The 27,254-nt window shown below is 52.0% G+C and overlaps 1 protein-coding gene across 1 annotated transcript in view; it reads right to left on the reverse strand.

Annotated features, from left to right (window-relative positions):
- The window catches only part of ARHGAP39 (Rho GTPase activating protein 39), a 107,888-nt gene that overhangs the window by 21,386 nt on the left and 59,248 nt on the right, over positions 1-27,254 (reverse strand). The window contains 2 exon segments of the mRNA XM_034065008.1: positions 6,524-6,604; positions 15,069-15,500. Of these exon segments, the coding sequence (XP_033920899.1) occupies positions 6,524-6,604; positions 15,069-15,500 (513 nt within the window).

Here is a 27,254-nt window from a genome sequence, read left to right on the forward strand (position 1 = left end):
ATGGACCAAAGCACCAGGGCAAGGGGATGAGGAAAGCCTTGCTAGGTCAGGAACACCAAGAAACACTTGGATTCAACTCCCAGGGTCAACAGGCTAAAATGATGAGTGAGGGGAGAAGATGGATCCATTATGGAGAGCACCAAGGACCAAGTTCATCCCCCTCAATTAATGGGCTCATTTCCCATCAGAGGCAGTGTGATGAGAAGGGATTATGAACCCACCAGCACTGGATCACCTTGGACATCAACTGAGGTCTCTTCCTGCATCCCACCACAAAGGATTCTTCTCACCACGGTGCCTACCTGTGGTAACTGCATCCTGGCCAGCACATCCCCATCACCTTCCCTCTGGCTCTTATCCCCAGTGAGGACCATGGCTGAGACCACCAGGAGAGATGGGGACTGGCATCAGCTTTAAGGTCCCTTCCAACCCAAAGCATTCCATGATCTTATGGATGGAGAAAGGTTCTTTTTGCATGGACCCTTCACCCTGTCCTGCTCCCATCACCCATTTTCAGCCTGCAAAAGGAGCACCAGGGAGGGAAGGAGGGAGCTGCAAATCTATGGCTGCTCCGCAAGGAAGAGCTGCCTGATCCCATGCCCTCTTCCCAACCCCAACAGCTCCCAAGCTCAAAACCCCAGGTACCACAAAGCAGTAAGAGCTGAGCACCAAGTGATGCTCATAGAATAGTGTGGGTTGGAAAGGACCTAAAGCTCATCCAGGTCCAACCCCTGATGTTTCAACTCTTCCACCAACCCCATAGGGCCACGAATCCACCCTAAATCCAGGTTTTTCACCCAAACCAGGTGACAGCACCTCCTAACTCCTGGATTTGCAGCTCACATCCCTGTTTCAGGCAGCACCTGCATCTGGCAACAGGAAAGAGGAATAAAGACCCATGTGAAGCAGCTCTGCCCATCAGATCATGCACCCAAGGCTTCACTTATGTCTCTATGTACCTTTCCATGACAAGCTGCTTCCCAGATCCCTCTTCATCTTCCAGCAGCCAAAAGCAAGTTCCTGTCCCAGTTTTCCCCATTCCCATGGATTGAAACATGTCATTTATCTAAGGGAGTTGTTTTCCCAAAGCACTGATGTGATTTGTGCTCTTAAATCTCCCTTCTTGCCCAAACATCCCCTCTACAACCTTATCCAGCCTTTGGAATGTCAATGGCAGAGATTAGAGGAGCTGCTGGGCTCCGTGTACATTCCCTATCTCCCTCATCCAGGATTCCTTTGCTTCCCATTCCTTCTGCTGCAGGACACAAGCAATCCTCACCCTGCCCCATGTCCATGCTGGCAGCAGGACCATCCTCAGCTCAATTTATCCAAAACCAGTTAGAACAACCAAAACTAGATGTGGTTTTTCAACATCCATGATTTCTATCACACCACCTTTAACATCATCCATTGGCAGCTACAGAGGTGGAAGATGTCCCTGTCCATGGCAGGGGGCTGGAACTGGATGAGCTTCAAGGTCCTTTCCAACCCAAACCATTCCATGATTCCAGGATTCTTCGATTACATCAGTGCAGGACTAGGGAATAAATCCCAGGTGTGGATGATGAATTCAAGTAGATCCATTTCCAAGGCTTGGGAATGCTCACAGCCACTGGAAAAGCCTGGGATTCCTGAGCACCCAACCACCACCCTGCAATGCCACCAGGTCCTTGTGCCATTCCCATGTTGTTCCCACCATCCCCATGCCCTTGTTCTTCCTCACCTTCCTCTCCTGGACACGGAAACCGGGTGCAGCATCTCCTCCCTGTGGCTTTTCCTCACATTCCCAAGCTTTAATGGCTTTAAGATCCCTTCATCTGGTGATAAATGGGACTGACTGTGATCCCCCAAGGATGGGATGAGGGATGAAGGATGAGGGATGAAGGATGAGGGATGAAGGATGAAGGATGAATGATGAAGGATGAAGGATGCAGCTCAACCCCGTTTCCTCCCATCTGGGTACCACTGCCACAGCCGCCAATGGGTGGCCACCGTTCCCATCAGCATCCCGCTGTGAAACCCAGGATCAGCGATTCCGACAGCAGGAAAACCTCCATGTGCCTGGCACGATGCCTGAGGCCATTCCAACAACACAGATATCCCTCCAAATAGCACAGGGAAAGGTGGGAACGTGGGAAGAGCAACATGTCCAGGCTTCGGATTGAAGCCTGCGATGATCCCTACTCAATTTTCCAGCTAGGAATCTGCCCTTAGGAGAACCATCCAGGCTTTATTATAGGGTAAAACCCAGCAGAAACCTCAACTTTGGGATAAAAGTATGGAAATGAGGAATTAGGGACAATTTATGACCAAATGAGGGGGAAGAAGACAGATGAGACCCCACCATCCCTAAGCCTTCCTTGCTCTTCATCTCCAAATATCGACGGTCCCCACAATTTGGGTGTAGAAAACCAAATTTAAGCAAATATGAACACCCCAGAGCTTAAAATGTACCTAAAATGTTAAATTCATGCTCAAACGCTGGTTTCTCACAGCTTGTATGAGATTAGGGGTCACAAGTGGTGGCCACAACCTCACCAGGACATCTCCAACCCTTCCAGAAGCAACCATGGAATGGTTTGGGTTGGAAAGCACCTTAAGATCACCCAGTGCCAACCCCCCTACCATAGGCAGGGACATTGGCACTTGCAGTCTCTGTTCCCATCTTTATCTGCATGCCTGGAGAGCTCATGTTCTCCTTGCACTTCATTCCATATGGAGCCTTCAAACTGGTCCGACCCAATTCCTACAGGACCCAGTGGGGTTGAGATGGAATCTGTGTTGTTTGGGCAATGAAAGGAGAGGGGTGGGAGGGCCAAGATCAAGCTCCCAACCTCTGCACTGGTCCCAGTGATGCTAAACTGGCTTCTGAGGGCAAATGCATGTCCGGGCAATGATGGGGATAGGGAAGGAGGGAGCTGAGCTGAGGCTTGGGATGAGTGCTCCTGGTTATCCAGAGCTGGTGTAAAACCAGCCTGGCACAGCAGGGAGCAGCCGTGGGCTTCCTCTGTGTCCTGGTCTCATCATAGCATCATGGAATGGGTTGGGAGGGACCTCAAAGCTCATCCAGGGCCATGGGCAGGGATCCCTTCCACTGGACCAGGATGCTCCAAGCCCCTGTGTCCAACCTGGCCTTGAGCACTGCCAGGGATGGGGCAGCCACAGCTTCTCTGGGCACCCTGTGCCAGCGCCTCAGCACCCTCACAGGGAACAGCTTCTGCCTAAGAGCTCAGCTCAGTCTCCCCTCGGGCAGGTTCAAGCCATTCCCATTGTCCCATCCCTGCATCCCATGTCCCAAGCTCTTCCCCATGTTCCCTGCAGCCCCTTTAGGCACTGGAGCTGCTCTGAGGTCTCCTCTTGGTCTGGATCATGAAGGTCTCAAGCAACAAAGGGACAAGGCTCAATAGGAACCCCAAAGAGGAAGCACAAGCTCCGGGTCTGCCAGCACAACCCATCCCAGTATCCGTTTGGGACACAGCATGGATGGGCACGGATGCCTGTAGGAAGCTGAAGCAGCCCCATAGGAGGCAGCCAGCTCAGGTGTGGGACCAAAGCAACCTCCCCAAGCAGCCTATTCCATCCCATCCAAAGGTCACAGAGCAGGATGAGATCCTCCTCTCAGACTGGTGCTGGCAAGAAAGAGATCACGGACTCATGGAATGGTTTGGGATGTTCCCATCGGGATGCTGTGCTCATCTCTATGCCCCCAGCACACAGCGGTACCCCCCTCTTTGGGAGGATGAAGGCTGGTACAGCAGAGCAGGAGCTTGAGCATCCTCCTTCCTCCTGCTCAGCATCTCCTCCTGGCCCAGGTGATGAGCTCCAGGGCAAACACCAAGGGAGGATTTCTGCAAGGGCAGAGCTTGTTCCAGCCCATGGCACATTTAGCATTGATCAGACTGGAAGTCAGGGCCAGTTTAAGCCCTATTTCCAGTTAGACCTGAGCCACGCTGGGCACCTGATGTGCCCTCAAGTGTTTCATTATGGCCTTGTGGGACAAGGTCAGGCCCTTCCCCTGCAGATGTCATCTCTGGTCTCCCAGACACCGTGTCCGGATGAGCCCAAAGCACTTCCTGCCTTTGGGAGAGCACCAGGATTGACAGTGGGAATCCCGGAATCCCAGCCTGGTTTGGGTTGGAAGGGACCCTGAAGCTGCTCCAGCTCCAAGCCCTGCCATGGGCAGGGACACTTTGTCCTGACAGGACCCAAGGAACAAGGGATGGGACAAGAGGAAACGGCCTCAAGCTGCACCAGGGCAGGTTCAGATGGAGCTGAGGAACAATTCCTGCCCCACAGGGTGCTCAGCATTGGAACAGGGCTGCAGTCACCATCCCTGCAAGTGCTCACACCCCCTCAGTGCCATGGGTTAGGGGTGGCCTGGGCAGTGATGGGAATGGTTGGACTGGATGAGTTTAAAGGGCTTTTCCATGGATGATTCCATGATGCTCTGAATAACTCTACCAAGTTAAACTAAGCCTAAATTGGTTCATTTCAGCTCTTCCCATGTTCATCAATCCAATCCGAGCATCACTTGGGCTCCTTTCTGGACAGAACAAGGAAAAGATGGATTTTTGGTGCATCTCCAGGTTTCCTGGAGCCTTTCCTTTAGGATGATGGAGGTTTTGTAGGCAGCACCAGGTTTCTGAGGCTCTTTGGTCACCTTCCACTCTCCTGCATCAGTTACAAACCCCTTTAAGCCAACAGCAGTAAGGTATTCACTGCCTTGGACCATCCTCAATGGGATATATAAATAGAGAGTTATATACATACATACATACATATATATATATATAGTGCTGTGGTGTGATAGGTCTGAGTCTCTTTGGAGCTTCTCTACCACCCATCAAGGAGCTTCTTTGCCTTGATGCAGTGAATAATGATGCTCAACTCATGGCCATGGCTTCCTCTGGTACCCAGATGAGCGGTGCTGAACCTGTTGCTTTGGGCTTTTCCCACCTGGATGATCCCATGATGCTCCCAACCTCCTGTTTCCCAGGCAGCAGAAGGACAGAAGCTGTTGCTGCTCTGCTGCTCCATGTCCAACACTGCATTGCCCTCCATAAGGAAGCTCCAGCATCTCCCTGGTGGCCACAGAGCCCTGAGCATTTGCATAGCAAGGGGCTGGAACTGGATGATCCTGAGGTCCTGCCCAACCCTTGCTGTTCTATGGGTCTATGATGATTCTATGGGGTCCAGGACCTTCACCCCATCAGGAGCATGGATCTAAGAGGCTCTCAGGAGCTGTGTCCTGGGAGAGGAGACATTCAGAGGCTCTAAAGTGCATCTCCAGCAGCTTTGGACCCTCCATCCATTGCCTGATCAACCCCAATGCGTGACAATGACAAGAAACCTGGGATCCATCCCACAAACAGGCATGGATGAGCAGAGCTCAACCTTTCCAATAGACCCATAGGAGGAAAAGGAAGGCCCCCAAGCAATCGGGCTCCATGGACCACCAAGCAGAAGGAATGGAGAGGAGAGGGTTAATAAGGCTCATGCTGATTGGGATTGGGAGGCAAATGCCTCCTAGACAGATGGAGAGAGACTTCATCCTCTTAGCGACAGCCCCAAGCTTCATCCCATCAGGATTTCTGTGGGAGCACCAAGGAGAGGAGAAATCCTCATGGGGTCCTGAAGATGCTGCTGGTGACCCAGGCAGCTGCATCCCAAAGCTGCACTGGGGGTTGATGCTCATGGACACATGGAATCCTGGACTGGTTTGGGTTGAAGGGAGCTTAAAGCTCATCCAGGTCCAACCATAGACAGGGACCCTTTCCCATGGAGAAGGGTGCTCCAAGCCCCTGTGTCCAACCTGGCCTTGAACACTGCCAGGGATGGGGCAGCCACAGCTTCTCTGGGCACCCTGTGCCAGCGCCTCAGCACCCTCACAGGGAACAGCTTCTGCCTAAGAGCTCAGCTCAGTCTCCCCTCGGGCAGGTTCAAGCCATTCCCATTGTCCTGCATCCCTTGTCCCAAGCCCCTCTCCAGCTTTCCTGCAGCCCCTTTAGGCACTGGAGCTGCCCTATGGAGACAGCGCATTGAAGCACCTGGGCTTGCTGCAGTGATGGATGAAACCCATACCCACATGAACCTGCTTCTAAGCAATGCAAAACCTGTGGGAAAGAGCCTAGAAACTGGTAGCAGGAGATGTGATGGAACGTTTTGGGTCATCCCCAAATGTCCTGTCCTAATGGTGGAGCCTATTGAGCACCCACAGGCTATGAGCTCAACCAGGTTGACAGCCCCGTGTGCTCCTCTTGTCCTGCCCTGGTTTGTGGTCATGGGTGGGATGCACTCAGAAGAGGACCACCACATCCAGAGGATGGATGGTTCCTGCTCCACACAACCACCAAAACACACCTTAGGGTTTACTTTAGGGTTGTAGTAAAGCCACAAACCAGCACACGATGGGATGGGGATGAGCAGAGCACAAAGACATTGATGTCACTGCCCCACGTCAACCAGAAGCGCATGGGTTATCCCGCATCCCACCTCACCCATCCCTGCCTCCAACATGGGCTACCTGTAGTGAAGGAGCTGTCCTTCCGTGCTGTAATCCCGATAGATGTCATATTCCTTCTCAAACACTCCGGATGGCGACGAGCTGCAACACAGGAAGGGGGAACAAGGAGTTACCAACAGCCACTACAGCATCCACGTGCCCTTAGGAAAGCCTCCTTTGCTCCAGGATGAATGGAGATCCATCCATGGAAGTGGGATCCAGGTCCCACCAGCCTGGGCTCCACACTCAGGAGCTCCATTCATCCAATGGCATCAAGCTCATGGTCATGTCTCAGTTATGGGGCAGGGGATGAGCAAGCTCCCCATGGTGGTGGCCTCCAGCTTCACTTCACACCCTGCAGACACCACCTTCTCCCTTAATCCATGCTTTTTGGGGAAGAATGGCCTGGATAGATCCCAAACACCTCATAGCTTTGCCCCTGCCATGGTCCTTCCCATGCCTTGAGCATCCCTCTCGCTCCTCCCATGGTCAGAGCCAACACGGGCAGAGGTGATGACCTTGAAAAACCCTTTTTGGCCCATTTTCATCTACACGTTACACCTGAGCCTACAGAACACTCATGGGAGAAGGTCATAGCACCAACAGCTACCAACCAGCTCCAAGAGACACCCTATGTGAGCACACTGCTTGAAGAACCATGGAAGAAGCACCTGGAAGGGCAGGAAGTTCAATGCTCTGGTTTTTGGGGTGATTTCAGCAAGTTTGGAGCAAGAAGATGCCATGAAATCACAGCACGTAGAGTGCCAAGACTGAGACCTGTGTCCATCAGGAGGTCTGGCTCACGTTGGGAAGATGTGTCCAGAGGAGCTGGTGCTACCCCATCCCTGGCAGTGTTCAAGGCTGGGTTGGATGGGGCTTGGAGCATCCTGCTCTATGGAAGGGGTCCCTGCCCATGCTTGGAGCTGGATGAGCTTTAAGGTCCCTTCAACCCAACCCAGTCTGGGCCCATGTTTGGTTCTAGGCTTCTACGTTGCTGCTGTTGGAGCAAAGCCTGATCTAACCAACAGCCCAACTGGTCCTGCCATGGCAGTGCTGCAATGTGGATGGGGGCCCTGAGGTGGCCCCAAACCCTTCTCTCCCCCAGTTGAAGTCCCATCAGGTCCCTCATGCTCTCCCCACATGCGATGCTCTCCAGCCCCTGACCATCCTGGTGTCTCATTCATATTCATCAAGCTTTTCTTGTCCTGAAGAACCCAAACCTGTGCTCTAATGGTGAATAATTGCTTCCCTCGATCTAGGGGAATGGCCATAGCTTCCCTGGATCCACAGGCTGGATGCCACCAGCCCCCTGCCCACCCTCATCTACCATAGAGCTCCCCAAGCCTCCTGGGTCCTTGGAACTGGTACCCAGACACTGCCCAGAGCGGGTCAGGCCATCCCAACTGCTCCATGTGTCCTCAAAGCATCACCCATCACCCTCTGAGCCTGAGGATCCAGTTTTGTACCCACCTCTTAGTGGCCTTGTCTAGACACTGATGTCCAACCTGGACACAAGGATGCTGTGTAAGGTACATCAACCACCTTGCTAGGGTCAAGGCAGACCATCCAGATAAGGGATCATGTCATTAGCAATCAGGTTGGTCAACCATGACTCACATGGTAAATCCATGCTGGCCATTCCCAACCTCCTTTGCATCATCCGTGCCCAAGAGGACCTGCTCCATGGTCAGGGTAATGCTGACCAACCTTTGAGTCCCTTGGTCTATGGGCAGGTTGCTGATGCAGATGCCACCAGTGTCCTCCTACCAATGCCACCCTCATGGCTCTCCCTTGGGTAGCCTCTTCCTTCCCAATCCAAGCATTTCCTGCCCCACTATCCCTTGCTTTCTATGCCATAAAGCTGGTGAACAGGACCAAAGGCTGCAGCTCTGCAAGAGCAAGGTGAAGACCACAAGAACCATCAGAGAACATCCTTAAACCAGACAAGTGGCAAGACTATGTGGAACCCATCACAGCAGTGTGGTTGCACATCACTGGTACCAAAGTCACGCTCAACATCATCCTCCATGTCCTTTTCCTTCCATGTAAAGGAGACAAAAGCCATGGTGGGGCTGGTGCAACTGTAACTTGGGCAATGTCCCTTCTTCTTTTACAGGTGGACCAAGAGCTGAAGCAAAATCCTTACTCAATCCCATGTGTTTTAAGTGCTTTCAGTGCATTTCCTCCAGATTCTGATGGGAGCTGAAGGTTCTGGACCAACATCTTAGTCCTGTTGCCCTAGATGATGGACTAAAGTCAATAGATTCAGCTTTTCAGGCCCCATTGATTATAGCAGAAGCACCAGATCTCCCTCTAACACTGAAGTTATTTGTAACTCAGGTTCTGAACTTGTCCCTGGTAGTGCTCAAGGCCAGGTTGGACACAGGGGCTTGGAGCATCCTGCGCCAGGGGAAGGGATCCCTGTCTATGGCAGGGGTTGGAGCTGGATGAGCTTCAAGGCCCCATCCAACACAAACCATTCCATGATGCTACGACCTGCATTAGACAGATACAACAAAGATGCTGTCTGCATTGTGCTAAATGCAACCAAAATGGTTATTCCTCCCCAAATGTCAACCTGAGTGCTTATTCCATTAAAAAAGAGGCCTTGGGATGTGTTTGTCTACTCTGAGAGGCCACAAACATCACCCTAAAATCATGGAATGCTTTGGAAAGGACCGAAGATCCTCCAGTTTCACCCCCTGCCATGCTCACCTCCATGATCGGAGATCTCCCTCTAACCCCACATCTCCCCATAGCAGAGGCTGCAGCTCAGGAATCCTGGAGCTATTCCAGAGGAGCCCCATGCTCCAACAAAGCTGGTGTTGCACCAGAACAGGCTCCAGAAGGCACCCATTGAGCTCCTGCAGCTCCATCCATGCTGCCTGCACCAGTGCTGCCTTGGCCAAAGGGATGAAGGGGAAATCAAAGTCATTCAAACACCACCATCCTGGACCAACCCCCTAAAAGCAGCTGGGATCCAGGACTCCTCCTCATCCCTTATTGGACTAATGGCATCTTGGACAACCCTATTATGCTGGAGCCAGGCTCCAAACCCTAGTGACAAATGCCTCCTATGGGAGTCATGAAGAGGGATGCTTGAGGTGCTGCTGAGATACAGGGGATGCTCCTAAAAGCTCCCAGCATCTGCTCTGTGGTGAGGACAGCTTCATCCCAGCACACACAGGGCACGTGCAGCACAAGGTCCATTGGCTCCATCCCTGATGCTCCCAATGCTTTGTGAGCACAAAAAGGAGCAGTTTTGGAGCCCTCAGCACCATGGAGCTGCTGGAGTGAGCCCAGAGGAGGCCATGGAGATGCTGAGAGGGCTGGAGCAGTGCTTCAGGGAACCTGGAGAAGGGCTTGGGATGAGGGATGCAGGGATGGGATGAGGAACAGCTCCAATGGGAAGAGGGAGGAGTTGATGGGATCTTGGGATGAAGTTCACCACCATGAGGGTGCTGGGACACTGGAAGGGGTTGGATGGAGAAGTTCGGGATGCTCCATCCCTGGCACTGTTCGAGGCCAGGTTGGACACAGGGGCTTGGAGCATCCTGCTCTATGGAAGGGGTCCCTGCCCATGGCATGGGTTGGAGCTGGATGGGCTTTGAGGTCCCTTCCAACCCATTCCATGACTCTGCCATTAAACTGGTGGCCTGAGATCAGCATTAACACCCAACAGCTTCAAGGGGAGCCTCAGAACAGCAGGAAGCACCGGGAGCAGGAGCACCAACACCATCCCTGGAGCAGGAAAGGGGCAGGAGCACATCTGGAGCTCCCTCCCACCTCACCCAGCGCTTCCAAAAGGCACAATTCCATTTCTTCCTAAGGGGAACCCTCTCCCAGTTGGGATGGAGGACATCCATAGGTGATGCTCCATCAACACCTGTGGATTCCAGAGGCTCCAGTATAGACACAACCTTGTTTCTTGTCATTTTTAGCACGGAAACCTTGGTCAGAGCAGCAAACACCTATGAAATGGAAGGAAAAACCAGGAAATGCAGTATTTTTCCCCCTGGGATAGGAAGTGGCACCAATTCACAGCAGCATTCCATGTATTTTTAGACCGAAGGGAAAGGGACTGGACTGAAATAGCACAGCTCAATGGCAAGGCCAGGAATAGAACTGAAATCCCAGCTCCTAATCCCCTGCTCTAATCAGTGCCCTGGAAGGCTTCATACCCTTAATTACAGCCCTGGCTTCTGATGGGAGGCAGAAGATGTTTTTCCTTGGAGTTCTATGAAGTGCAGTTTGAGGATCTACGTCACATCCCATCCTTATATCCTTAGGCAAATATCCCTCTAATCCCGAGTCCTGTTTTGCAGCAGAAAGTGGAGGATTCAAGGAGAGGATATTAAAAGGAAACAAGGATGAGGGTTACATCCCTGATCTCATCTTTCACCCTGGTTAGAGCAAGAAATGCAAGATATGGGCATTTTCCCCTAAAATCTAAGAGAATGGAATGAGGAACACAAGTGGGATCTTGTGATGTTGAGTTTTACATAGGAAATGCATTGTCCACTTGTGGGCATTCCAAATATCCATGTGCTTATCTGGATGGGGCCTCATCCAAGAGTTCAGCACCTGAACTGCCTCTTCCCGTTGCTGTTCCCATCACAACCAAAGAGCAATGTTCCCTTTGCACAGCTCATGTTCAGCTTTGGCTGCCCTGGGCCTGAGAGCATCATATGGAATCTCAGCATCCCCAGAAGCAATCCTGCAGGTCAGCAGAAGCAAAGACTCTTGTCCTCTCTGCTTGGCTATAGAAACCAGAGCTGGACAAACCCACCTCCATCCCAGCATCCCCATCCTGTGCTTTATCCCTTTCCACATTCATTACACATGGATTTAACCACTTGCCAATACTACAATGATGATCTTAAGGTCTTTTCCAACCCTAACTACTCTATGATTCTATGTTTCTACAGCTTCCCATCCACCCCTTCCCAGCTGGAAGTACCAAACCCACCGTGTTCAACCACATCTCCCCTTCCTACCCAACAGCATCTTCCCTTCCATGGAGTCACTACAGCAAAAGCCACCCCTTTTCTGGTGGGAATAAGGCTGGTTTTGCAGGTGGATCCCCATCATGGCAATAGGACCCATAAAAGACCACACTGCAGCATCCTCAACCCTTCCAAGGGTTCCTTGGTGTTTGGTATTCTCTCATTTACCAGGTCCCAGAGACCAGCAAAGCTTTCCAGAAGGGGAGATCAAGGAAGGAATGTGATTTTCCAGCCAGGATATGGGGGTCAAGAGACTTCAGTGTGCTTGCACTGGGGAGAGATGCTGCCTTTGGCTGAGCTGAAGGAACAGGACCACTGTGTCTCCATCAGGGAAACTGGGCATTGAGCAGGAATTCCTGCTCTGTCTATTGGTTGTTTTATTGTCTTAATGTTACTTTTAATCCTGGAATACCTGGAATCTGCTTTATGATAACCCCAGCAAGGCCAAGACTATGAACTGCTGGGGCTGAAAGGACACCCAAACCTATAGGAACAACTCGACCCCATGGCTGGTTTGCTCTTCTCTAGCAGGCTTGCAGTGCCCAGGAGCAATCCTCCCTCCTCCTTTGCATCCCATGAATATCATACAGTATCAAATCCCATGCATATCATACATCATATCCAATCCCATACACCTGCATGAAAAGAAAGCATTGAGGTGCAAGGCTCTGGGGAATGACCTTCCTACAGGAAGATGCTGATCCTGCAGCAAAGCCCAAGGAGATTGAGACCCATTGGCTGGATCCCTGTTAACCCTTCACAGTGATACAGGAACAAGCTCCTGCTCCATCACCCATGTCCTGTGCTGAAGTAGCCTAAAGGGGCTACAGGGAACCTGGAGAGGGGCTTGGGACAAGGGATGCAGGGATGGGACAAGGGGAATGGCTTGAACCTGATAGAAGGGAGACTGAGATGAGCTCTTAAGGCAGGAGCTCTTCCCTTGCTCCAAGCCTCTGTGTCCTGGCCTATTGAAGGTCAAGGCTTGGTATTTTTAGGGATGGGCAAGCAAAGCCTGGCTTAAATCACCACCAGCGTGCCCTGAAGTGACCTGGGTAGACCTGGCCACCGTGCGCCAGCCAATAGCATCCATCCCACCCCTTCCAACCCCATTTCCTTGGTGAGCAACGCTGCCATCCCCACACTCAACCATTATCAGAGCATCTTCCAAGGGCTTGGGGAGGATCAACCCAACCCTGATGGGTGAGACAGGGAGGCCAAGCTGAGGTCCCACATGAAAGCACTTGCTGAACTGGGAGTTCCTGTTCTTGTCCTGCATGGCCATGGGATGGGGCAGCCACAGTTTCTGTGTGGAGGGAGAACGTGTTGCCCACAGGAGGTGTGGTGATGCTGAGAGCTGGGGTTTCAGAGGATACAGATGTTAAGCAATGAGCTGCCTGATGGGCAGCTTTGAAGCCATCAAAGGGGGACACAATGCACTGGTGCAGAGGTCTTGGTGTGTTGTGCATGTGCAGATGGACCACAGAAAGCAGTAGAGAATCATAGAATAGTTTGGGTTGGAAAGGACCATAAGATCATCCAGTTCCATTAACTTGTTCTTCAAAGAATCCCAACCCTGGTTTGGGTTGAAAGGGACCCTAAAGCTCATCCAGTCCCAACTGGAAGGGACCTTAAAGCTCATCCAGTCCCAACTGGAAGGGACCCTAAAGCTCATCCAGTCCCAACTGGAAGGGAACATAAAACTCATCCAGTCCCAACTGGAAGGGAACATAAAGCTCATCCAGTCCCAACTGGAAGGGACCTTAAAGCTCATCCAGTCCCAACTGGAAGGGACCCTAAAGCTCATCCAGTCCCAACTGGAAGGGACCCTAAAGCTCATCCAGTCCCAACTAGAAGGGAACATAAAGCTCATCCAGTCCCAACTGGAAGGGACCTTAAAGCTCATCCAGTCCCAACTGGAAGGGACCTTAAAGCTCATCCAGTCTCAACTGGAAGGGACCTTAAAGCTCATCCAGTCCCAACTGGAAGGGACCCTAAAGCTCACCCAGTCCCAACTGGAAGGGACCCTAAAGCTCATCCAGTCCTAACTGGAAGGGACCTTAAAGCTCATCCAGTCCCAACTGGAAGGGACCCTAAAGCTCATCCAGTCCCAACTGGAAGGGAACTTAAAGCTCATCCAGTCCCAACTGGAAGGGACCCTAAAGCTCATCCAGTCCCAACTGGAAGGGACCTTAAAGCTCATCCAGTCTCAACTGGAAGGGACCTTAAAGCTCATCCAGTCCCAACTGGAAGGGACCCTAAAGCTCACCCAGTCCCAACTGGAAGGGACCCTAAAGCTCATCCAGTCCCAACTGGAAGGGACCCTAAAGCTCATCCAGTCCCAACTGGAAGGGAACTTAAAGCTCATCCAGTCCCAACTGGAAGGGACCCTAAAGCTCATCCAGTCCCAACTGGAAGGGACCTTAAAGCTCATCCAGTCCCAACTGGAAGGGACCCTAAAGCTCATCCAGTCCCAACTGGAAGGGACCCTAAAGCTCATCCAGTCCTAACTGGAAGGGACCTTAAAGCTCATCCAGTCCTAACTGGAAGGGACCTTAAAGCTCATCCAGTCCCAACTGGAAGGGAACATAAAGCTCATCCAGTCCCAACTGGAAAGGGCCTTAAAGCTCATCCAGTCCCAACTGGAAGGGACACCTTCCATTAGAGCAAGCTGCTCCAAGCCCTTATGTCCAACCTGGCCTTGAACACTGCCAGGGATGGAGCAACCACAGCTTCATCTCCTTAACAAGAGCAAACACCTCTGCTACGAGCTGCACAGACCAGTGGGACAACCCATGGTGACTGCATGAATCATGGAGATGCTATGCAGGGCAACCAGTTCAGCCCACAGCACTCTAGAACCAGGAGACAAGGGGTTGTGTCTCCACTGGACCTTCTACCAAGGAGAAACACCTTCTACAGATGGTTTTATCTCTTCCTAGGGCAGAAACCCCACTCTTTAAGCTTGATGCAGAGACCCATAGGAAACCGAGGTAGAGGAGCATCCATTGAATGCTCTCCACAACAGCAGAGCTCTTGTCCTTCAGAGCCACAAAGATGATGAAGGGAGTGGAACAGCTCCCTTATGAGGAGAGGCTGAGGGAGCTGGGGCTCTTGAGCTTGGAGAAGGGGAGATTGAGGGGGGACCCCATCAGTGTTAAGGGTGGGTGTCAGGATGATGGAGCGAGGTTGTTTCCAGTGATGTCCAGTGGCAGGACAAGGGGTAATGGGTGTAAACTGGAGCATAGGAGGTTCCATGTGAACATCAGGAAGAACTCCTTTAGTGTGAGGGTGCCAGAGCACTGGAACAGGTTGTCCATGGGGTTGTGGGGTCTCCTACATTGAAGCTATTCCAGGCTCACCAGGACAAGCTCCTATGGGATGTACTCTAGGTTACCCTGCTCTTGCAGGGGGGTTGGGACTGGATGATCTTTGGAGTTCCCTTCCAACCCTTGGGATCCTGGGATTCATCTCTCTCCCCCACCCAGGATATCCCACCTCCCACTTGGCTACAACCATCCCCATCCCACACCTCCATCCCAAGCCTCCATCCTCTCCTTTACCTTTCCGTCCCCTCCTTCCCAACAGCATACTGGGACGCCTGACGTCCTGCCCGCTGCTCCTGCCCCTTCTCACTGCCCTCCAGCTCCTGCTCCAAGGAGGAGCTGGTGCTTCCTTCCCTGCTGACATTGCTGCTCCGACCAGGGCTGTTCTCCGTGGATGCTCGAGGCGACTCCGTGTTCTGCTTTAGGGTCTGCAGCTTGGCCAAGGGGATGATGTCGCAGTTCTGGGGCCGGTGCCATACGGTCCTCTGCGTGCTGGCATTGTAGTAGTAGAACCGGGAGGTGTTGGGGTCGAAGAGCTCCCACCATTGGTTCTCGTTGGTGCGCTTGATGCGCACGCCGGCCGGGGGGTCCCATACGCACTCCCCAGTCAGGAGGTTGGCATACATGCGCTCCCGCGTGCGAGGCTCGATGATTTCCACCCATTCCAGCCTGAGGGAGGAGAGAGAGATGGGAAAAGGGGATTCAGACACTTGGGTCTGGAGGTGGTTTCCAGCCCTGCCCATGGGATGCTTTGGGATGAAGGGAGATTGGAGCTTGGCCAGCTCCAACCGCCTGCTATGGGTATGGACACCTTCCATTAGGGCAGGGTGATCTGAGCCCCATCCAACCTTGAGCACTGCAAGGGATGGGGCAGCCACAGCTTCTCCCTTTAACCCCTTCTATGTCCCAGCACCCTCATGGGGAAAACCATCCCAAGATCCCATCAACTCTTCCAGTTGGAGCTGTTCTTCCCATTCCCATCCCTGCCTCCCTTGTCCCAAGCCCCTCTCCATGTTTCCTGCAGCCCCTTTAGGCACTGGAGCTGCTCTCAGGTCTCCCCTTCAGGAGCCTTCTCTTCTCCAGCCCAGCTCTCTCAGCCTGGCTCCAGAGCAGGGATGCTCCAGCCCTCCCAGTATCCCCATGGCCTCCTCTGGACTCGCTCCATCATTTGACCATCCTTAAGGTAAAGAAACGCTTCCCAGTATCCAGCCTAAAGCTCCCCTGGCGCAGGTTTGACCCATTCCCATGTATCCCATCAATGGATGCAGGGAGAAGGAGCTCAGCCCCACACTGAGCAGTTCCCTCTGTGCACCTTCATTAAACAAGGAGTGGATCTCACATTGGTTTCTACATAGAGTATGGAGCTCATGACTAAAACAAGGAGCAGAAAACATGGTTTAACCTCCCTCCCATCACCCCATCCCCTGCTGAGCTAAGGCCCAGGCCCCATCAACCCAACACACTGACCCCGCTTGCTTAGGAACGCAGCACAATGGGGTTATGGAAATTACAGAGCAGTAAATGGAGCTTAGAAATGCAAAAGAGGATGAAAATATGGTGCAATGCCAAAAAAGAGATAATTTAACCCATTTTTCAGATCACCCCCAACCCCTTTTGCTCATGCAGGGGATGCCCCAGGCTTTCAGGCAGCCAAATCATCCTCAAATCCTTCATTTTCCTGTTGATATATGGAGGAAAAGACAAGGGATGCTCATATGAAAGAGGATTTTGTCCTTGGAATCCATCCTAGTCTGCATTTACAAGGCTGTACAGAGAGGTATAGGAATAGAGAAGGCAACACGAGCCCCCAGGCTGCTAAGTGGAGCTTCTCAAGCGAGGTGGCATTGGAATGTGCCACATCCAATGAGTCAGACAAGGGATGGATCCCAGCTTTTCCCTGGGAGCCAACCCCCCCGTGGGCCTTTCAGGAATGCCCAATGCACTCAAGCATTCCAAGATGAGAAGTCCTCAGGGGGCAATTCCCTGACCCCTTGCAGCCTGGTTGCAAGCCCTGGAGATGGTTCTGAGCATCTTCACCAGGAGCTTTCCATGGGCCAGAGCTTTGAAAACCACATTGGAATGATGGAATCTTGGCTTAGTGCTGGGCTCATCCCCAACACCGTGAGCAGCAGCCCAGGGATGGGATTCTGCCCCTCTGTTGAGTGGGGACCTGACAGCAGCTCCAGTGCCTAAAGGGGCTGCAGGGAACATGGAGAGGGGCTTGGGACAAGGGATGCAGGGATGGGACAATGGGAATGGCTTGAACCTGCCCAAGGGGAGACTGAGCTGAGCTCTTAGGCACAAGCTCTTCCCTATGAGGGTGCTGAGGCGCTGGCACAGGGTGCCCAGAGAAGCTGTGGCTGCTCCAGGTTGGACACAGCTTGGAGCACCCTGCTCCAGTGGAAGAGGTCCATGTCCATGGTTGGAGCTGGATGGGCTATAAGGTCCCATCCATCCCAATGCATTCCATGCTTCTCATTCCATCCTTGGCTGCACTTGAGACTCTCCATGCAGAACAGAGACCAAAAGCAGGCATAGAAGGGTAAATCCCACTCGGTGCCTCTGGGCATCCTGCACAACTTGGACCAAAAGAGCAGCTTAATGCAGGGTGAGAGCTGAGCCTGAGTCCAGCTCCGTGTGGTTCAATCCATCTCCAGGTTTCCATCCAAGGCTTTCCCTTGGGTCTGAGCATGATGAAACCAACCCAGCGTCTCCCATTGACACGGTCCTGGCCTTAGATCAACGTCAGTGCTCAGCTCCAGGTTTTAAAGGTGCTCTTTGACCACCCTGCTTTGAAGGAGCCTCCATGGGGTTGATGCTGCTCCAGGGCTCTGGATCTTCCTGCTGGAAGGTATTGGGATGTCTGCATGGGGGAGGAAGGGAAAGGCCCCAACCGGGGCTCCTCCGGGGTGGAATGAGAGCTCAAACTGCAGAGATATCCCAGGGAAGCAGAGCCAGAGAGGGATGGGATGGGATAGGACAGGATAGGGTAGGGTGCAATGGGATGGATAGGACAGGACAGATAGGCTAGGATAGGGTAGGACAGGATGGGATGGGATGGACAGGATAGGATGGGTAGGGTAGGATGGGATTGGATGGATAGGATAGGACAGATAGGATAGGATTGGAAAGGATAGGATAGGAAAGGAAAGGATAGGATAGGAAATGATAGGATAAGAAAGGATAGGACAGGACAGGATAGGAAAGGGTAATGTGGGGTAGAATAGGATACGATAGGACAAGATAGGAAAGGAAAGGATAGGATGGGGTAGGATAGGACAGGAAAGGACAGGATAGGTGAGGATAGGATAGGGACAGCACAGGATAGGATAGGATAGGGGTAGGACAGGATAGCATAGGGACAGGATAGGATAGGATGGATAGGATAGGACAGGACAGGACAGGAAAGGTTAGGATGGTTAGGATAGGATAGGATACGGTAGGATAGGATGGGACGGATAGGATAGGATGGATAGGATAGCACAGATAGGATAGGGTAGGATAGGATCGGAAAGGATAGGAAAGGATAGGACAGGACAGGGTAGGATAGGGTAGGGTGGGGGTAGAATAGGATATGATAGGACAGGAAAGGACAGGATAGGAGAGGATAAGATAGGGACAACACAGGATAGATTAGGATGGATAGGATAGCATGGGGGTAGGACAGGATAGGATAGGGACAGGACAGGATAGGTACAGGACAGGACAGGAAAGGATAGGATACGACAGGGACAGCACAGGATAGGATAGGATGAGTAGGATAGGGACAGGATAGGGATAGGATAGGATAAAAATAGCCCCATGGAGCTTGAAGAAGATGAAAGTCTGTTTGGACCCCCCAAGAGCTGGACCATTCTGGGCCAGAAGCCAGTCAAGGTAAAGGAAGATGCAGGACCTTAGGTCCTGGATACCTTCCTTTCCTCTTGGTTTTCATGTGAATGAGCAGCTCAGTAACCATGGGCAGTGTCTGGGTACAGCTTCTCTGCCTGCATCACTGCTTCCCTGCTGTTGGATGGGGAATTCAGCGCTCACACTTCTCCTTCTGCCCCACTCTTTGAATCCTCTGGGGTCATTCATCACCACGAGCAGCTCAATGCATTGCACCCTCCCTATGCAGAGCATCAGTAGCCAAGGGCTGCATCCCTCAGCCCTGTGCTGGCCACTGGAAATGGAGAACAGCAACAATCTCCCATCAGGTCCCCAAAACCGAGATCCATCCACACAAAGCCAACAACCAAATCCTATAGCACAAAACTGAGGGCTTAATTCCTGGGTTTTCACAGCATTCCTCAGGGATACGGCTGTTGGTGGGGATAAGGGGGAGATGGGCAGTGCAGTGATGCAACAGGTTCAAGCACAGCTCATCTGGGTACCAGAGGAAGCCATGGCCATGAGTTGAGCATCATTATTCTCTGCATCGAGGCAAAGAAGCTCCTTGATGGGTGGTAGAGAAGCTCTGGTGGCTAAAGGGACTCAGACCTATCTCACCACAGCACTATATATATATATATGTATGTATGTATGTATATAACCCTCTATGTCCCATTGAGGATGGGTCCAAGGCAGTGAATACCTTATTGCTGTTGGCTTAAAGGGATTTGTAACTGCTGCAGGAGAGTGGAAGGTGACCAAAGAGCCTCAGAAACCCAGTGCTGCCTACAAAACCTCCACCTCATCCTAAAGGAAAGGCTCCAAGAAGCCTGGAGATGCACCAAAAATCCATCTTTTCCTTGTTCTGTCCAGAAAGGAGCCCAGGTGATGCTCGGATTGGATAGATGAACATGGGAAGAGCTGAAATGAACCCATTTAGGCTTAGTTTAACTTGGTAGAGTTATTCATAGCATCATGGAATCATCCATGGAAAAGCCCTTCAAGCTCATCCAGTCCAACCATTCCCAGCACTGCCCAGGCCAAGCCTAACCCATGGCACTGAGGGGATGTGAACACTTGCAGGGATGGTGACTGCAGCCCTGTTCCAATGCCTGAGCACCCTCTGGGGCAGGAATTGGTCCTCAGCTCCATCTAAACCTGCCCTGGTGCAGCTTGAGGCCGTTTCCTCTTGTCCCATCCCTTGTTCTTTGGGTCCTGTCAGGACAAAGTGTCCCTGCCCATGGCAGGGCTTGGAGCTGGAGCAGCTTCAGGGTCCCTTCCAACCCAAAACAGGCTGGGATTCCAGGATTCCCACTGTCAATCCTGGTGCTCTCCCAAAGGCAAGAAGTGCTTTGGGCTCATCTGGACACGGTGTCTGGGAGACCAGAGATGACATCTGCAGGGGAAGGGCCTGACCTTGTCCCACAAGGCCATAATGAAACACTTGAGGGCACGTCTGGTGCCCAGCGTGGCTCAGTTCTAACTGGATATAGGGCTTAAACCAGCCCTGACTTCCAGTCTGATCAATGCTAAATGTGCCATGGGCTGGAACAAGCCCTGCCCTTGCAGAAATCCTCCCTTGCTGTTTGCCCTGGAGCTCATCACCTGGGCCAGGAGGAGATGCTGAGCGGGAGGAAGGAGGATGCTCAAGCTCCTGCTCTGCTGTACCAGCCTTCATCCTTCCAAAGAGGGGGGTACCGCTGTGTGCTGGGGGCCTAGAGATGAGCACAGCATCCCGATGGGAACATCCCAAACCATTCCATGAGTCCATGATCTCTTTCTTGCCAGCACCAGTCTGCTGCTCCCTGCTTTAAAACAGATTGAGGGGCCTCTTTCCCTGCTCTATGGGGGATGCCTAAATGCATCCCAAACACCTTCCGCTCCATGCTGCATCATCCCCATTGCCATTTAAAGCACTGTCAATGGTGCTGCATGGAAAACCATGGGATAATGTGGTCATCTGGGGGGAATCTGGCAGCTGAAGAATGGGGTGCAGGATGCTGCTCCTATGCAGAGCACCAGTGACCACGTTTGGGGGATGTCCCTTTGGATGCTGCAGCACTGGAAGAGGTTCTCACACACTTTGGGGCATCACAGCAGGACAGAACCGATGGTGTCTGCACTAAACTCCCCCATAGGGCTCTGCTGCCTCTCGTTTGCAGGAGACAGGAAGGTGAGATGTGCAGCTCAGGGGTAATTCACCACCTATATTACACCCCTAAGTGGTTCCTGGCCCTGGTTAAACTGGGATAATGCGTATGGAGATCCACCACTGCTGCAGGGGCTTCACTTGGAATGCGTACTGAGAAAGCTCCTATTGCCCCCAGCTAACCAAGGTCTTCTTCAGCTCTTCTGGGAGCCAGCCCATGGAGGAATGGGAATTGAGCATCTCCCATAGGAACACAGGCTGGGAAAATGGGGCTGGAGAAAGGAAGGCTTCTTAAGGAGAGACCTCAGAGCAGCTTCCAGTGTGTGAAGGGAGCTACAAGGATGCTGCAGAGGGACTCTTCATTAGGGACTGCAGTGATAGGACAAGGGGTGATGGGTTCAAACTGAAACAAGAGGGAATTAGGTTGGATATAAGGAAGAAGTTCTTCCCTATGAGGGTGCTGAGGCACAGGGTGCCCACAGAAGCTGTGGCTGCCCCATCCCTGGCAGTGCTCAAGGCCAGGTTGGACACAGGGGCTTGGAGCAGCTGCTCCAGTGGGAAGGGTCCATGCCCATGGCAAGGGTTGGAGCTGGATGAGCTTTAAGGTCCCTTCCAACCCAACCCCATGGTCCTATAACTCTTGCCAGCTCCTTTCTTCTCTGGATAACTCGGAATGCTGCTTTTAGATAGGAACATCACAATCACCATGGGAACCACAGAGACCTTGCGTATTCCTTTGCAAAGCTCTCTCAAACAACAAAGGGTGAATACCAATGGAATGAAGGCTTCCCTAAGCACAGGAAAACTGGGACAAAGCCCTTGGACCACACAGGAACAAAGCTAAGGGCTTCCATAGGTTCAAGGTTTGCTGCATCCATGGGGACCAGCTCAGCCATGGGAAGATGAGCTGCCCTCTGAGATGCACATCAAAGAGATGATGGAGGGAGAGCATCATTTCAATGGGTCACCATGGGCTGGCCCCACCAGGGCCTCAATGCTGATACCCAAGGGGGGCATCCAATGCTCTCCAATGCTGGATTAAGCCCCATATAAGGGCTCCCACACCAGAAATCCCATCCTTGCTCCGATACCCCAACTTGGAACCAAGATCCATGATTTCGGATGAGATTCCCCATTGAGGCCTCAGCTTTACCAGCAAGGAACAGTCCTTGGGAAGGCAGGAGGCTGCCCCACAGGTATTTGTGCTCACAGACAGCCCTTTTTGCCCCCAAGTGTAGATAAACCAGCACAACCCAACACCACATTGCAACCCTCTGCTTGATCCAACCCCATCACTTGGTCCTAAAAGAGCTGTTGGATGGAGCCTACTGAACCTCTCCTATCCATCATACTGCATAGAGGGACCACGAGACCCAGTAGGAAGATGAGAGTGGGCAGTTTCCATTCCCAGCTTTGTCTCTGTTCCCATAGAAACTAAATGGAAATGGAGATGGGGAAAGGAAAGCTTCAAGGAAAGGAATCGGTGAGGAAACGGGAATGCAAGCGGGTGTGGGGAAGAGCTGATGGGTAAACAAGGGGGGAAAAGGGGAACCAACATCAAGGCCATAGGAGGAAAACCAAATTCACACACGAGGGACAAACCCACATCACAAATCAGCTTGGACAAGAGAAGGCTCCTGAAGGGGAGACCTGAGAGCAGCTCCAGTGCCTAAAGGGGCTGCAGGAAAGCTGGAGAGGGGCTTGGGATGAGGGATGCAGGGATGGGACAAGGGGAATGGCTTGAACATTGCAGATCTTGGGAAGTTCTCATCTCACATTGGGTTGGAAGGGACCTTGAAGCTCATCCAGCTCCAACCAGGGGCAGGGATCCCTTCCACTGGAGCAGGATGCTCCAAACCCCTGTGTCCAACCTGGCCTTGAACAAGGGATGGGGCAGCCACAGCTCCTCCATTCAATCCCAGCAGTGTCCCAGCAGCCTCATGGTGACCAAGTCCCAGAGCAGCCTAAAACCCAAGCGAAGAGTGAGATCTGCAGAGACGTGGCTGCAATTCCAGCTTCCTCCCACTTGAAAGCAATGCAGAGAAGAGGACTTAGGCTCATTCCTTGTACTCCAGATGTGTTTGATTGCAGTAGGATTAAGTGACAACCAAAGGACATTACCTCTCATAGAACCTAATTAAGCTGAGGAATGTCTTCAGCAACGCAGCCAAACCCCATAAACAGGTTCAAATGAGAATGGGATGAGTTCAAGGAGGACAAGGAGCTCACTGGTAGCTATGAAATAGGAGAGTCAGGATTAGGACTGCCCAGGAGCAGCGAGGAATGGGATGGGGAGGGATCACCCCGCTCTGTTCCGGATGTATTCCCTCATTCCCAGGGAAATCTTGGCTGCATAGAGTGGAATTGAATTGGGTGAAGCTTTTCCACCCCTCCCATTGCCTGATGTTCCAAGCGCATCGATGGCTTTGGGAGCATTAACATCCCTTCTATCCTGAAGGATGCAGGATGAAGGCTCCAGCTCACACACAAAGACCTTCAAGGCTTCAAAGCGTGGCTGGACAAAGAGGATGGGATGGATTCAATTGCTCTGCCTCTGATCAGAGCAAGTCCAGCCTCTTCCAGGCAAGGAGTGATGCTCCCAATGCAAACTGCACAGCGTGAGCTTGGTGTTATCTCCTTTCCCCACCCCAAAAGCAGAGTCCAGAAAGCTGCCAGAGAGCAGATAACAAAGCCAGGCTGAGATGAATCCGGTATCTACAGGCAAGCAGCAAATCCATGGGCTTGACCTCAACCTTCTCAAAGCAGCTCCTCCATCTCTCCCTGCATAGAGTAATGATGCTGCAGCGCGTTGGCTTCTTGCAGCCACGTTGGAAGGGTCAAGGTATGGGGGGTATCAGCCTTTGAGGAGTTCAGTGTTAAAGGGAAGGGGATGGTTGAGGGTAAAAGGGCACAAATTGTCTCTTTGGTGCTGGGGGAGAGGGGGGTTAAGCTGGATGAGGCATTCACTATTGTTGGCCATGAAAGAAGGGTGAAGAGAGACCTGGGATGAGATAGGAGGGAAAGAGGAGGTGTAATTCCCATAGAAGGGGCTGGGATATCCCATTGCAAGGCCAGGCTGGATCGGGAGCAGCCTGCTCTAATGGAAGGTGTCCCTGCCTGTGGCAAGGGGCTGGAACTGGAGGAGCTTTAAGGTCCCTTCCAACCCAAAGCATTCCATGATTCTATGCATACACCCATCCATGGAGGCAGGTACGCAGGCAGGATGCTGGGATAGCAACCCCAAAGCAACCATGTGCTGGTCTGCCCACCAGACCAGCAGAAGAACTTCATTATGAAGTATCTATGCTTTGTTCTCTAAGAGCACACACGTTTCCAGTCAAACCACATCCAAACCAGTGGATCCAAACCATGTCTTGACAGCCCAACCAAGTACCAAGACATCCTGTGCTGAGCTGTCTTCATAGCATCATGGAATGGGTTGGGTTGGAAGGGACCTTAAAGCTCATCCAGTTCCAACCCCTGGTATGGGTAGGGACCCCTTCCACTGGAAGCACCCTCATAGGGAAGAGCTTCTGGCCTAAGAGCTCAGCTCAGTCTCCCCTATGGCAGGTTCAAGCCATTCCCATTGTCCCATCCCTGCATCCCTTTACACTGCATTCACTTGGAGATGCCCCTAATGGTCACAAACCCAAGCTCTTGGGGATGAAGTTCCTACAAAGCAGCCTGAAGATCTCCCAAGTGCTGGGAAGTGGCCAAAGTGCCTCCAATGAGGAATAATATGAGGATAAAACCGGCTTAGGTTTCCTTTCCCATTGAAACCTTCAGAGGGAAGCTGAAGGCTTGTTATTCATAGTAATAATCCCTGTGCCATGTGAGGAGGGTGAATGGAATTATTTGAGCATAAAACCATTTGCCAAAAGCCTAAGAACAAGGAATGACCTGGATGGATCCAAGATAAAACCAGGAGCAATAGGAACTGAAGGAGGAATCTTCACCCCCATCCCTGTACATTCATCCGACAGGGAATTCTGCCCATCTGAGCAGCCCCGTTTCAATCCCAAGCTGATGACAACAAGCACGTCAGGGGCTGTGCCTCAAACACCACAAAGGTGTTTTCCCACTTCCCAAATTCTCCTGCCCATATTCCAGGTGGATGTGGTGCAGGCAGAGCTGGCACAGAGATGGGTCTGCATGGGCTGTGTTGCCACAGCTTCCTCCGGGATGATGCTGCAAGGAAGCTGGAGAAGGGCTTTGGACAAGGGATGGGATGAGGAGGAATGGCTCCAATGGGAAGAGGGAAGTTAGATGGGATCTTGGGAAGAAGCTCTGCTCCATAGGGATGGTGGGAGAAGCTGGTGCTGCCCCATCCCTGGCAGTGTTCAAGGCCAGGTTGGATTGGGCTTGGAGCATCCTGCTCCAGTGGAAGGGGTCCCTGTTTATGCTTGGAGATGGATGAGCTTTAAGGTCCCTTCATCCCAAACCATTCCATGATTCCATCCCATGATCCCATGAAAGCAAAGCCACAATGGGGGCAGTGGCTGAGCTCCGGGCAGGCAGTGAGGGAAGGAGCAGCAGGAATTCCAGCAGGGATGGTGGCAGCTGCTGCATCCCAAGCCTCCTCCCTCCCCATGCGTGCAGGCACCCTGCCCTTGAACTCCTGCTTTATTAACCCTTTAAGGAACCCTTTAAAGAACCCTTTAAGGAACCATTTAAGGAACCCTTTAAAGAACCCTTTAAGAAACCCTTTAAGGAACCCTTTAAGGAACCCTTTAAGGAACCCTTTAAGAAACCCTTTAAGGAACCCTTTAAGGAACCCTTTAAGGAACCCTTTAAGGAACCCTTTAAGGAACCCTTTAAGGAACCCTTTAAAGAACCCTTTAAGGAACCCTTTAAGAAACCCTTTAAGGAACCCTTTAAGAAACCCTTTAAGGAGCCTTTTAAGGAACCCTTTAAGAAACCCTTTAAGGAACCCTTTAAGGAACCCTTTAAGAAACCCTTTAAGGAACCCTTTAAGAAACCCTTTAAGGAACCCTTTAAGAAACCCTTTAAGGAACCCTTTAAGGAACCCTTTAAGGAACCCTTTAAGAAACCCTTTAAGGAGCCTTTTAAGGAACCCTTTAAGGAACCCTTTAAGAAACCTTTTAAGGAACCCTTTAAAGAACCCTTTAAGGAACCCTTTAAAGAACCCTTTAAGGAACCCTTTAAGAAACCCTTTAAGGAACCCTTTAAGAAACCCTTTAAGGAACCCTTTAAGAAACCCTTTAAGGAACCCTTTGATGCAGCTGCTGGTTCAACCTGGCCCAATCCAGAAGGCAAAAGACTCCATTTACTCCTTCAAAAGAGGGGGAAAAGCCCCAGTGTGGATGGGGACAGCAAGCAGTGGTATAGGGAAGCCCCTCTGCAGAGGCACTCTTATAATAGGGACATTGTGCAAGCTCTTAAATCAGCAGCAAATATATGGCCATGAGCTGCTGGAGTCATGGGGGTCTGAATGGGGCTGGAAAAGGGCAAGAATTCCATCAAAGCAGTAAAATTCCATGATTTCTCTTCCCACATTCAAGCATTCACAGAGCACAGGAGGTTAAAAGGGTTTTACAGCTGTAATGTAGGGAAATTAAAGGAGTTTACAGCATAGGATTGCAAATACACTGCTCATGCTAAGGCCAGGCTGGATACAGGGGCTTGGAGCATCCTGCTCCAGTGGAATGGGTTGGAGCTGGAGGAGCTTTAAGGTCCCCCCCATCCCAACCCATTCCATGGTTCCATGATCCGAAGTTGTGGAAATCACATCCGAAAGCACATCCTGTGCTTCTGAACCCCAATGTGGCCAAGGAACCGGAGCCCTATCACAGACCAGGCACCTACAGACACCAGATCCGACCCATGGAGCTCAATGGGCTTGCCAGGGCAGGATTAGCAATGCTGGGGTCAAATGCCTGCCTTGCAAATACCAAGCGGTGTCCTAAGGGGGTTTGGCTCCGTGCAAGGCACAGGGACCTCATCCTGCCTCATGCCTGAGCCTCAGCAGTGGTGCAGCCGGGTTGGAAGCAGCTGCTCCTAAACAAGGGATTCTCCTTGTTTTGGGGCCAAAAACCAGGCACCTGTCCATGTCCCGACACCCCCATCGCGCCTGGGATGGGGACAAGCCAAGGAAGCAAGTGGGAGGAGGAGGAGGAGGAGGAGGGATGTGCTTTGGGATGAGTCACTCCAAGGAGGAACAATCCATCCCTGTTCCGCAGGCAGTGATTTACCCGCTGCAGTTGCTGCATCCATCCAGCCCTAAAGCTGCCTGTGATGCCTGGAGCAATGAGAGCCTGTAAGACAAGCTGCCCTTTCCCAAGAGCAGCAGGGATGGGTTATCTGGGTATCAGATAACCCCCTCAATCCTGCTCCGATAGGGACATGGGCAGGAAGCAGCGCTCCCCCTCTTCCCAATGGCGATA

The sequence above is a fragment of the Melopsittacus undulatus genome, chromosome 1, assembly GCF_012275295.1.
Source record: "Melopsittacus undulatus isolate bMelUnd1 chromosome 1, bMelUnd1.mat.Z, whole genome shotgun sequence".
NCBI classification, from domain to species: Eukaryota; Metazoa; Chordata; class Aves; order Psittaciformes; family Psittaculidae; genus Melopsittacus; species Melopsittacus undulatus.